The sequence below is a fragment of the Myripristis murdjan genome, chromosome 20, assembly GCF_902150065.1.
Source record: "Myripristis murdjan chromosome 20, fMyrMur1.1, whole genome shotgun sequence".
Classification (NCBI taxonomy): Eukaryota; Metazoa; Chordata; class Actinopteri; order Holocentriformes; family Holocentridae; genus Myripristis; species Myripristis murdjan.
In genome coordinates this window covers 13,290,014-13,303,154 of record NC_043999.1, presented here as the reverse complement: position 1 = coordinate 13,303,154, position 13,141 = coordinate 13,290,014, and the positions used below count along the sequence as shown (strand labels likewise).

Below are 13,141 nucleotides of genomic sequence, written 5' to 3'. Positions count from 1 at the left end.
GCTGGGAAGGTCCACATTTGCTCGACAGGAATGCGGTGGGCGGGGCTGTTGGGCTAGTGTCAAACTTTGGGAATGACAGGAGTGCTGCAGGATACTCAAAGAAGGGGAAGTGTCGCCCTTGTTGGTCCTGTTGGGATTACTTTGAATTGTTTTTACACGCAGCCTTTGGATTCAACATCGTTTTTACAGATAGTACGGCGTCAACAAACTCCTCAGCCATGTCGGAGGACCTGAGCTCCCAACCCTGGTCCATCAACAAAGATGACTATGAGCTACAGGAGGTGATTGGTATGTGAACCTAGCATGTTAGCTTTTGTTTAGCCGACAGACTGTCAACGTCTGCCTTTTGGTTGACTAACGAGCTAACAAAACAGATTTTAGCAACGCATCGCGGATGTGCAGTGCTGTTGCTAACGGACAGCATCTTCTTTTTAGTGTGCTAGGTAAAGTTCCGCGCGTTTTGTAACTTCGCAGTCCCAGCTGGGCGGCGTTTTAACTCGGAGTCAGTGGAACCTTTCCAGTGGAGGCGAAGACTCCGTCCACACGGGCTATACGTTAGTAGTAAACGAGCGCTAAAACGTTAGTCATCTCAGGCTCTGACTATTTGCTGGAGAGGACCGCATTCATTGATCAGTCGCTTTGCAAAGCTAATACTTTTTAAAAATCTGCTCTGACAAGAGCGTTTCCTTTGTATATATTTAATAGAATACTCCACGGTCTCTATAAATGTAAGCATTCTGTAGTCTGGTCAAGCTTGAACCTATCCTGCAGAGTTAGTAGGTAAAAATGGTATATCAAATGAAATATTCACAAAGTTATCTTTCTGAATGTTTCTCTCACGCCCAGTGTCAAACAAGATAAATGCTAGAGCACTTTGGCTATTTCCAAAAAAGTCTCGGTGTTGGCCATTATGTAGAGGACAGGGTTTACATTTCATGGCCCTGGTCATTCCCAGAGCAGGGTTTTGTTTTAGGTAATTTACTGCCTGAATTCATCCAGTTATGTATGAGCTCTTTGCAGAGGATTAATCAGCATTATAGGATTTATACCACATCCCGGTCGAGTTGAAAAGTCACTTGATAATTTTCTGGACAACATCAACAGCACCTTTGTTGAGCTACTCTGGAGCTGAATCATTTTAAGTTGTCAAATTTTAGAAATGTAGAATAGGCTTATGTTAGCCATGCAGTCTTCATGGCCAGGAAAGGTCTGTCCAGAAAGTTTACACAGTGATTTCTTTGTTTGCATGTCCACATTTCTCTTAAAACTATTCAACATGACAGGAGGTATGTTGACTACCTACCTCACCACCCTGCCAGAAGCTGGTTGAAGGCTGCATGGCCTCAGGAAATGCAGGTTTTACTTGGTACATTCTTTGTATTGTCTCTAATAGCTGACCTTATCCTACCTTTGGCTTACTTAGTAGAGAGGAGAAGGAGAACCTGAAGAAGCATAGGCACTGTGTTGTCCTCTCAAATTAGTGAATTTGTGGAAGCCCATAAATGCGCTTGCAATTGCGCAGATCCTGGTTTACTTTCCCCAAGTGGTGGGCGCTTTTCTCCTCAGAGAATCTGTGTGTTTATAGAGGGTCCTTTCTGCAGGCTTTAAATGAACCATTTTGTATATTTTTGTTAGACTTGTATTTAGCTTACCTTTCTTGGAAAGGTTGAACCAGGGACACCGGGTAAGATAACGCTCCACTTTTTAACATACACACAGAAATAAAGGTCCTCTTATACTGAAACCAGTTTTGTGGCATTTTCCTACACAATGTGATGGATTGAGAGGGAGACTGTCAACATAGGTTTGAAACTGGTCAGGCTATTTCGAGGTCAGACTGCAGAGAGCTTATTTTACTTGAGGTGGGATCATGATTGTCATCGTAGTTTTGGTTCTATGAAGGAATTGTGCACATAGCCAAGAGTTTTCTGTCCTGACAAATCACACCCGCTGATACCTTACCAATTACTTAAAGCTGATTACCTTTTTTTCCCCTCAAGTCCTGATGAGTTAAAGTGTACCGTATGTGTCAGCTGAACTGGCAAAACTGTGAGGCTCTGTCCCCTAGGCTCCTTGTGAACACAAGTTAAACAAATGAACTCCTCCTGTCACTGTATTGGCATCTGTTCCCTGTTCATTTGAAAACCTGCCAGCAGTCCCGCTGAGCTTTTCTCTCCCTCTCTGCCCTCTCAGACGTCTTTGCTTGGTTGCCATCTTACTAACACAGTTTTTTTTTTTTTTTATACATAGGGCTGAACTTACGGTCTGCGTTGCTGCAATTTCCTCTTAACAGGCCTGCTACTTCATCAATGAGCTACTTCTTTAAAATCTGTTTCAAGTTTGTATTCCTTCTAGTATTTCTTAACTTGTTCCATTGACGCTGAGGAAATAGTGGGGGTAATAGGGCTTTAGGACACTGAATGAAAACACTGAAGAGATATTACTCCTCCCAACCTAGACTGGGGATGACACAGAAATCATGTTACTCCTCTTAAACTGTTTTTTTGCTCAGGTTACCATCTTGACATTTCCCCTAAAGGTTTCCCTCAACATATTGCCCAATCTCAAAACAAAGTAGGGAACTAAACACACTGTGTGTGGGCAACTTATCAGACAGAGGCCTCGAATTGAAGTTTGAAACCAAGGAAACTGCTTGACCCTTAAAGTCTCTCGTCTGGGCCGATTGGGCTTGTATGTGGATGGCATATGCTCAGGGTTACACTGTTAATTAGGGGTGAGTTGTGGTGGTGTTGTGTTTGTGTATTTATGCAGGGGGCAGATGGGTAAATACAGTTCCACTGTTGAGTACTGTAACTTTCCAAATCAGAGAGGCTGCAGTTATTATTTAGGAGTTAACAAATAGGCGTTTTAATTTAGAGGTTTGGCTGATTGCAATCAAACCTCAACTGGTGGTCACTACTTGAGCTAACACTGCTATAAAAGCAGGGACAATTACAGCCACCACTGTTCCACCATTACTACAAAACCTCTTGGGTAGATTCTGTATTTACGCTTTGTCATTTTGGAGATGTTGCCCGGAGTTCCCCAACTCAGCTGGAAAGCCGGTACTCCAAGGATGGCCCCTGATTCCCAGCATGCTCGACAGAGCTATTGTTTTGGTTACTTCCCCAGGGAAAGAGGACTTGTTATTACATGGTTCACACCCACTCTTTCCACTTCAACTAGCATTGGATCATACTGGACAGAGGCAGAGTGCCATAGGAAAAAGTGCAGCTCTCTCCCTCACTCTGAACCAAACTCTTGATCATTCTTGTTGGCCAAACGGGATTAGAAACTTTGTGCTTTCCGACAGCAACAATGCTTCCTGCTTGTTGCTTGTCGAATTGGTGGAAATCGTCATTATGATGAAGTGATACACTGACTACAGTGGCAAGCAAGCCTAGCATCACATTGTGGCCCCCTTACTCTCACACACTGTCAACTTCAGGTGTTATCCTCACACTAATTGGAATAGTGCATCTTGGGATGTGGGGAAGAATAAACACAGGGAGGCAGTGACTGGTGGTGTGATTGCTAGTTATGTGTGAGATTTCTCATTGTACCTTGGAATAATGTGTGGAATGTCAGCTAGGTATGCAGAGGAAATGTAATAAAGGGTGGCTGACGTCACACAGCGAACTGGCCTGGTGAGGGCAGGAAAGGCAAACACAGAGCCGCTGCCACGCCGTTGGTCACAGCTCATGAAGGAGGGCATTGACACAGCTCCCACAGGGAGACCTGCTGCATTAAGCAGCTAATTCCATGCTTGGCTAATCTGATAAAATTATTTTTGAGCAACTGTTTTCCTTTTCTGACCAACAAATGAACAGTCTTGCTTCACTGGTGTGTTTCTTTTAAGTGTTTCCTGTTCACCATGCCTAGTTCATTTTTGACCGAATCTGTCACCATTTTATCAGGTCAAAGTTTGCTTAAGTAATGCTAGACATCATTTTAAAGTTTGTACATCCCATGAGTAATATCAGTGACACCACTACGCAGTGGTTGAATTGTTAAAATGCAAACTTTGAGATGTAAAGGCAGGCTATGCAATTTCAAAGGGGAGGTCACCCCTCCTTGTTATGATGTGGTAAAGAAGAGGACTCAATTCTCAAAAGATTGTAACTTAGAAATGCCTCAGGAGTTCAGGACAACTCTTTTACCCCATATTAACCCAAAATATAAGAGAATTTGTTCCATTGTTAATGTTTTTGTGCACGTTTAACACCAAAACATTGGGTTCAATACAGACATTTAAAAGTGCTACATTAATTCTATGGGTTATTAGTCCTGACATGAACCTGAGGGGTTTTATCCTTCCTCAGCCTCATTCTTAACACTAGTAAAAAAGTGGTTTGCCCTTCCAGTTCAAACTGCACAGTCTGCCTTTAAATTGCCCCCTGGGTATTTTCATGTTGTATTGACTTGTATATGAACTACCGTAATCATTTTATCTAGCGTTATTAATGTAGAGCAGTTCAATGGGTTTGTCCTTGTCCTAAGTAAGCCTATTATTCTGTTTATGATTCTTGTGTGGTTTTCTGTCTAAGCTTATTTAATCATAGACTTCAAAGAGATGCACCAGAAGAGTAAAACGAGCATTTTCCTGAATGCAAACATTCCATGCTCAGATGTCAACTCTTAGCAGAGCAAACAGAGCAGCTTTTAATGGTGCACACTCACTGGACTTTTGAGGCCTTGGCAGTTAAGAAGTCCATTGTGAAGAAGAGGTCTAGCCTTGCATGTCCAATTCACAAATTGCCAGGTTATATCTTCTAATGCTCATAAGGCATTGAAGGCTTCCCATGCCTGGTTTGACTTGTTTAGAGAAAACACAAGCTCTCTATGCTTACAGGAAACATTGGCTCTTCTAGCAAAGAGCATGATTATTTTGTCAATGCTTCTTCTGCAGATGTGATCAAATGAAGTTGTTTCACACTGGAGGCAATGCTAGTATCTATCTATCTATGTATAGATCTATCTATCAATCTATCTATAATATTAATGTTTTTTTCTTTAAAGGTGTTTTGAAAATGTGATAGATTTAAACTGGAAAACAGCATTTTGAAAAAAGAAATAAAAAGTGGAAAGACTTCAAACATGGGAAGTAATCAAATCAAAAAGGGAAAATAGATAACATGACTGTGCATCCCTGTGCTATGTGAACACACCCCATTTCCAGCTGGCCTCTGGATCATCTTCATTTGATTTTACCTAATGTGGTAACTTAATATATTGATTTGATTCAGACATCCACTTTCAAAACAGGCTAAAGCCAGGACAGAAATGTTTTGCTGTTTTTGTGTGCGTTCGTTCGTAGTTAATAGTGCTGTTATCATGTGTTCTTTTATTAATTTATTTGGATGTACAGCCCATATTGGCTCAGTTGACCCAGAGACCCCACCGTATCTGATTCATACTGTATAGGATTCTGTCCACGCCCTGTTTCCCCCTTTTCACTCTGGCAGTGGGAGATGCTGTACAGCAGCGTGGTGCCAGTGAGCAGCCTCACTATAGCAGCGAGCCAGCGTACCTCTGTGAGGCAGCGTACGCCGGGTCCTGCCTGCTTGATATGCAGCCTTTGTGTGTTTGTCATCAGACTGGTTAGCAGATTAGATGCCGGTGTGAGTTTTTTCAAAGCCCTCAGAGCTGCTGCAGTGCTTCCCTTTGTGACGATGCTGCTTTTGTGTTCCTCCTCTCGTTCTGACGGAAAGGGCCGATGATGACGGTGTCTAAGGGAATCAGTGAGAATGTGAAAATATATAGGCCTATCTTATTTTAGACATTTATCACTCATACGCCCCATTCTATCTCAATTTCCCAATGTATAAGAGCAGACTTAGTTCTTATAACATCATGTTATCTTTGTCTTTCTTAAACACTACATAAAATGAGGTGCACATCTTCTGTTAAAAATCAGGTTAATAGGAGCTGTTAACAGTTGTTTGCATGGGTTAATCAACATGATTGAGTCACACTTAAAATGAATAGCTTGCATTTTTCTCAAGTACAGTGAAGATAAATTGATTAAAACTAAATTAAAATCATTTTATAAAACGTATAAATTGGTATACTGAGCTTTGGGGTAAGAACCTCAAAAGCTCAGTATTGAATAATCAAGTAACTCGATATGACTAGTGGAGGCATAAATACTGCGAGCAGAATAACCTTAGGCTAAGCTTGTAAGTAATGAAATATCAAAGAGAGTCAGGTCCATATTAAGTCTAGGTCCCAATTAAATTTTAGAGTGGTTTTCTACAGTCTCAATGTCTTGGAGAGCCTCAGTATGAATGTTGAGTGTGCCCCTTGACCTTGTGAGCTGTAGCCTCCTCCACCCCCCCACCCCCTCTCTCTTTCTCTCTCACACACACACACACACACACACACTCCAGCTAGTACAGCTGCCCCTGACGACTGCCTGTTTGTTTGTGTGTGGGAATTTACACTGGAGTGTGTATAGGCCAGCTGGCTCCCTGTGGTCCAGCCAGGGCTGAGCTCTCCATCTCTGCCCCACCTCCAGAGTGTGGTGTGGTATTGGAGGCGGAGGGGGGTAGTATATATTTATAGCACTGTTCAACCCCTTGGTTTTGAGAGATGGGGAGTGAGCCATGGATTCTTGGATGCTACTGCACCGTCGCTGAGAAGAGGTGGCATACAGAGTTGGCCAGAGCCAAACAACTTTGGAGGGTACTACTCAGTAGGTGGCATAAAAAGTAGGCTCTCAAACATATTAATTATAATTAGATTAAAGTGACCCTGCTTTCTTATCAATTACACATTATAATGTTTGTCCTATCTCACACAAATCCCCAGGAAATTGCAGTTTTATTGGATTAACATGGAGAGCAAGAGTTTGTAGTTAATCTAGATCTTATATTGATTTATGATGGATTATTTTCTCCTTCTCTAATATAGCCCTAAGTCATAATCTTCATGAGCGAAAACAGCTGAATAAAATTGCGGTCATGTCTTGTGGGACAGCTTTAGTTTTTAATTAAAAGTCTGGGAGCTGATTATTCTTTCATATGTATAGTCCTTTATTATTTTTTTTCTTAGCTATAATACATTGCTGGCTCAATGAAAACTCCAAACAATGAGTGCTTTGTTAATATCTGGGCAAAGCATGCAGATGAGGGCATGGTAGGTTAGGAAAAGCTTACTGTAGGTTGGACTAACTCAGCCATTGCCCTGTAGCTGCCTCTCTCTCGCCCTCTCCCTCTCTCTCTCACTCTCTCTCTCTCTCTCTCACTTAACTGTAACACAGAAACCTCCTGCCAAATGGGAATGTGCTCCTAGTGCTGCTTAGCGTCACGTATACACCCGAGACTGTGCCGAAACAGCCATGTGTGAAGGTGCACGGCGTTAAACAAGAGCTTTTATCCATAAGCATCTGGTTCTCAGCATCGAGGGGGCACTGACCTCACACATGCCCATGTGAGAACAGAAGGTGCGCTCACTGCTTCCAGCCTCTAAAGGCCCCACTGCACCACTGCTGGGGAGGGTTTTACTGGCTCTTACTCAGACTATCATACATTCTTCAAAATAAAGGTCAGCCCACTGGTGTCAGACCTAATCAGTACTGGTTGTTCATGCATTGAGGACCAGTGCATGAAAATAGTAGTCATCGTAATATAAACTGTAGTATCAGATTTTTAATTGTTGCTGTGATCCAACTCACATCTTACTTATTATTTTTGATGGTATGAAAAATAATCTTGAGCTATAGAATGATATGGACTGATTGACTGTGCTTGACCACTAATAGCATAGAGTAGGCCTTCACTACATGAATACTGACTCAAATCTTTAAATAAAGCCATGAATAATAACCTGAAGGCAACATATGTTTCAAAACATTGTAAATGAAGTTTTACGGTGCTGCAGAGATTCCCTGGCCTACAAATTGTTTTTTTACAGATGCAAGAAAACATATTTGTTCGGTACAGACCCCAGTCTCATTTCCTCTAAAATGGTTGATCGTATCGCAATCGCAGTGTCTGTAAAATTAATCCCAATCTGATTTTGTGTACCATATGGTTCAGGCCTAGCTGTTATCTAATTGAATACTAGAAAAGGCAACTTTTTTGTGTGTATTAGTGGATATGATTTTTTTTTTTTAAGTACTGAATTTAATTGTTGAGTTGAATCATGGTTTACAAACTGCAATTGAATCAAATCCCCCCCCCAAAAAAAAGAAAGCTAGTGAGTAGAGGTGCAGTGGATCACAACTCACGGTGCAGACCGTATCACGGTTTTTGAGTCACAGATGAGATCAGTTTTCGGGTCAACAACAGCAACGAGAACAAGGCATATAACTTTCAATTTATTATGTAAAGCACTTAAGCAAATTTTGCCCATTAACTTTGTTTTTAGCATTATCTGTGGTGACCGGGATGTTGCTTTTGGGCTTCTCTAGCCTCCACTCTGCTTCTGTCAGTACCTGCACCCTGCATCTGTGCCGGGTTGACTCTCATAGAGGGGGCATGACTGCAGCACTGGACTTCTCATCTCCCACTCTGTTCCATTCGATGTATTGCCATGCTCATATGATTTCCTAATGCCACAATGCCGACACACCATAACGGTTTTGTCCACCACCCTTCTTCCATCATCATTACAGTGTACAGGAAGTGCTCCTGTACAGCTATACAGGCAACTTGAATGACACGGGAGGCTTTTTAAGTTCTTCTGCTCCTCCTCTTGCCATGCTGCCACACTGCGCTTGTTTGGTGTTGGGATTAAACATCAGGTTTCAAACTAAAACACAGCCAATCCACAGTTTATATGTGTCCTGAACCATGGGGGGCGATCTGTACAGATCGTGGATCAACCGTAATCCATTGCACCACTACTAGTGAGTCATGAGTCGAATAAGCCAAAGATTTACACAAGAACATATTTTTAGCAGTGATATCCTTTTGCTACATTTGCTCTGCCTGTGGCCTCTCCAGATTACATCCCACCAGGACTTCATTGGTCCTATCTGGCATGAGGCTCCACTCGAAGGCTTGGGGCTCCATTGCTGGGTCAGCCCTCAGGGGACGAGCATGGCTTAGCAGAGGCATCGGCCCTAGGCAGACTTGCTTCATCAGGCTGGATTTGGGAAAGCTGCTCCATAATTGATGAGCAGACAGTACAAAGCCGTACTGAAGAGAAATTGGACCAACTGCCAGCGAAGAGCGCCGGTTAGCCTTCTTGACCTCAGGCGAGATTTGACATAAAAGATAATTGATAAAAGTTTAGTTGCAGTAACCATGAGTTTGGAGTGGGTACAGATGGGGCATAGCGAGTTGTGGGTTAGGGAGGGAGCAAACAGATGGAAGGAGCCAGGGGAAGCCCAAGGGTGTGAATATAAACTAGACTGTGTGTTCTGTTGTGCACCCACAGGTGTGAGACACTGAATCTCTGGCTTGTGGTGTTCTGAAATTTAATTTGAAAATGCTTGATTTGCAAAAAGGAAGGAATATGTATCAACTGGAGTGTCAGTATAAACTGGGCTAATGCTGAACTGATCTGTTTTCAAAGTGCTTAAGTGTCCTAATCACCAAAAATCCAAATGTTTATATTGCTTTGTGTCTGTTGCAGGGAGTGGGGCCACAGCAGTGGTTCAAGCAGCCTACTGTATACCACGCAAGGAGAAAGTGGCCATCAAACGCATCAACCTGGAGAAGTGCCAGACTAGTATGGACGAGCTCCTGGTAAGACACACACACACACATGTATCCTGTCTCTGTCTCATAGGCTGCATAGTAAACGTATAGCAAAATGAGCACCGGTTTTACAACCATAATAGCCACCTAGTGTTTTATGTTCAGGTGTTGTTCAGGAGCTACTCCTGTCATGATTACTTTTGGGCTTTTGTAGCTGTGGTGTCCCCTTCATTCATGGGAATGGCCGGAGTTAGTCCCGTTTCTGCTTCTCATTACACGTTTTCTCCAAGCCCTCCTCCAACCATCCCTGTCACTTCAAACACAGCTCTAACTGTTCTTTGAATAAGGAGAGTCTGCTTATTGCCAGGAAACTATTAGACCACCGTGGGACACCCTCCTAAAGGCTGCATTGTTTCTTTATACCAGTGATTGCCAACTAGTGGCCCGCGGGCCACATCAGGCCTGCCAACACTCCCCATCTGATCTGCAGAATTTTAATCAATTCAGAAAGAGAGGATGAAAAAATGTGTTATAGTCTATAGTTATATAGTATTTAGGATGTCTGTCATTTTCTTACTATATTGTAAGTAAGTAATACCAAAAACAACTGAGAAAGAAACAACAGAAAAGCCATAGCCTAGGACAAGTAAACCTGAAACGAATTCCCGTCTTTTATGAAGGGAATACGGCTTGTGCCATATCATCATGCAAACATGGGGGCAAACTCATTGCTCTCATTTAAGATTATGTTTCATTTTTATTTTTTTCACATGCTCTTCATTTATAAGACATTTTTACTTTTGCTTGCCTGACAAACAATTCAAAAGGTTTTTCCTCCTGCAAGCATTTTCCACCAATCAGGACACTCCATAATAGTGTCAAAACTGGTTAAAGTTGATTACTATTTCCTGCCAATCTGGACTGCATTCTGCAATTACATTCCCAGAATTATAGATGTTAACCATCACCTCTCTGTGAATTGCCTCCTTGGCGGAGGTCTGCACTCTACTGAAAGCATATAGCTGAGAGCAAGTATATAGTTATTATGGTTTTTAATGTCTTTTAGGAGTCATTTCACATTGATATAGGCTAATAAAACATTAATTTTATAAGAAACTGAAAATATTAAACAATAATAACCTACGTAGGCCCTCACAGTGTCTGCTTGGAAAAATTCTGGCCCTAGAACAAATGTACTTGATGACCCCAGCTTTAAACCCTCTACTCAGTTGTGCACTGCTGCTTCATGCATCATTTATTACTTGTGTAGTATATGATTTATCTTAAGAGGTGACAGTGGAGGGGTTAGATGAGGTTTCCCTGCAGATAGAGAGAGAGAGATGTTTGTTTTTTCATATGTATTAGGATTCATCTTCATTTAACACTTATTCAGCACTTATTCTAATGGCTGAACTACAAACAGTTTGACACTTGTGTTAATAAAAGCCAGGCTAAGTGTGTTATAGCTGTAAACAGGGAAGGATGTCCTGCCATGGGCTTAGGCACAGTCTAGAGCTAGGATATATGCCATTTTTTGTCTGAAATGGGGACCTTTAACTCACAGCTGCCCTTTTATCTTGACGACCTGGTGACACCAGATTTCAGCGTTTGCCATGGCCTTTGGAAATGAACAGCCATTAACTTTTAAGAAACATGATTTATGATTTTTTTTTTTTTTTTTTTTTTTTTTTTTTTTGTCTTTTGTAGTGGTTCCTATCCCATCCAAACTCTGCTAACCTGTGGGAAATAAATAGCGCATAAGCCTATGTGTGTGTATGGAAGATTAGGCCTATGATTGAAGGGTTTTTTTTTGGTGGCTTTCTCATTATTCACCACCACTCCTGAGCTGAGGCAGCACCCCTCCCATCCCCAGCTCTTGGAGGATGAATCCGTGGAATGTTGCTCCCGGATTCCTAGAGCAAACGCTCACATGGTCACATAGCAAGGTCAGGTTTCCCGTATGTGGTTTCCCCTCGCCGACAGCCTGCTGGGTACCCGGGTTAATGGTGAGGAAGCATTAAATTGGACCCAGACTACCTCTCCCTGTAAAGAAGCAGCTTCCAAAGAGGATGCTTGCAGTTTTAAAGGAGCTGGTAGTTCCCTTTGTAGAAAAGGCACTGCATGGAAAAGGCACAATCTCTGATTACAGTTGTTTCCATATGTTATGGTATGTTGTAGTTATTCCTGGCACAGCAGGTTTGGTGGACAGGTGCTTTTGAGTGACTCAAGTTAGATCGAACGTTGGGAAGGTTTGGTTACCATTTGCCTGTTACACGGTTGAATAGCTTGAGCATAATTTCACCTTTGTGAAGCCTGCTCATAATTATCTCTTCAAAAATGCAAGAATCTTAATCAACAATATTGCCAGGGAACTATGGTTGTCCACATATGTTCCCAATAGCCAGTTCTACACAGTGGAACAGAAGGTCACAGTGACATGAGAAAAATGTTGTGATTTAGGTGAAAAGAGCTTTTCTTGGCACAACAGGTCTGATGGTGAGGCACTTTGAGTCAAGCCACAGCAAATGATGCAGAAGCATATTTGTGTCCTTGGCTTTTTAGTAAGCTCCCCATTTCTTATGCTTCTGTTGTTCAATTGACAGGGAATTGGAGAGGTTGTGCATTTGTGTTTATGTGTGTGCATGTGTTGTAGTGAGATTGGGTCATGCTGAGAGCGTGTTAGCCTCTGAGTAACTGATAGTGACGTAACATTGCCTCTATAGTGGCTTCTCTGTGTGTCTGCCATCAGCATGCTTCTGTGGCACCATTGTGTGACCTGCATCACCCAGCACTGTGATGTCAAACTGTCGGCTGATATTTCAGCTTGTAACAATAGCTTCTTTTTTTTGCTCTGTTTGAAGGTCCTCAGACACACTAACTACTGAAGTAGTTAGTGAATATAGAAAAAATACAAGTGGTGTAGGCGGGCTTATTTCCTGGAGGAACTGCAGACAAATACATATTCAGTAGATAAAACCCACTCAAAAGATTTGGTATTCTGCAGGATGCCACAGTAAATTTGCAGCCCCATCACAAGTTAGGGTCAGTCAATGCTATTATTATTTTTTCATATATTGTGAAATAGGTATATATTGTCGCATTATGATATTTTATGTCACTGGTAAATCAAGTTAATTTAATGATGGCCTTTAAATTAAGTTGGGGGAAAAAAAAAACTTTTTTCTTTTTTTTTTTTTCCTTTTAGGCTTGATATTCTTGATAGTCTGCTAATCTGTGGAAAAGCACTGGGAAGGGATAAATACGTTATGCTAATAGACAGTGCCTCATAAATGTAACACAGATGGTCATTATCACAACTCACTGGATAATGTTATCCTGCACAGGATACCATAAGTGCTTCTGCTGATGTCTCCTCTGGGAACTACAGATAAAATCCAAAGCTTAAACCTGTGTGAGCAAGTTATTGACCTTGTAGCATCCTCGATGTCATGTGCCTTTGATGTGATTGTGGCTTGGGATAACAAATGATGTTT

The 13,141-nt window shown here is 41.9% G+C and overlaps 1 protein-coding gene across 2 annotated transcripts in view; it reads left to right on the top strand.

Annotated features, from left to right (window-relative positions):
• Window positions 1–51: 51 nt before the first annotated feature.
• The window catches only part of oxsr1b (oxidative stress responsive kinase 1b), a 45,234-nt gene continuing 32,144 nt past the window's right edge, over window positions 52–13,141 (top strand). Inside the window, exons 1-2 of one of the 2 annotated variants that reach the window (XM_030079420.1) lie at window positions 52–288; window positions 9,583–9,695. In XM_030079420.1, the coding sequence (XP_029935280.1) occupies window positions 219–288; window positions 9,583–9,695 (183 nt within the window). In that variant the 5' untranslated portion in view covers window positions 52–218. The remainder of the gene's footprint in view (window positions 289–9,582; window positions 9,696–13,141) is intronic. The other variant, XM_030079419.1, reaches the window with a different exon arrangement.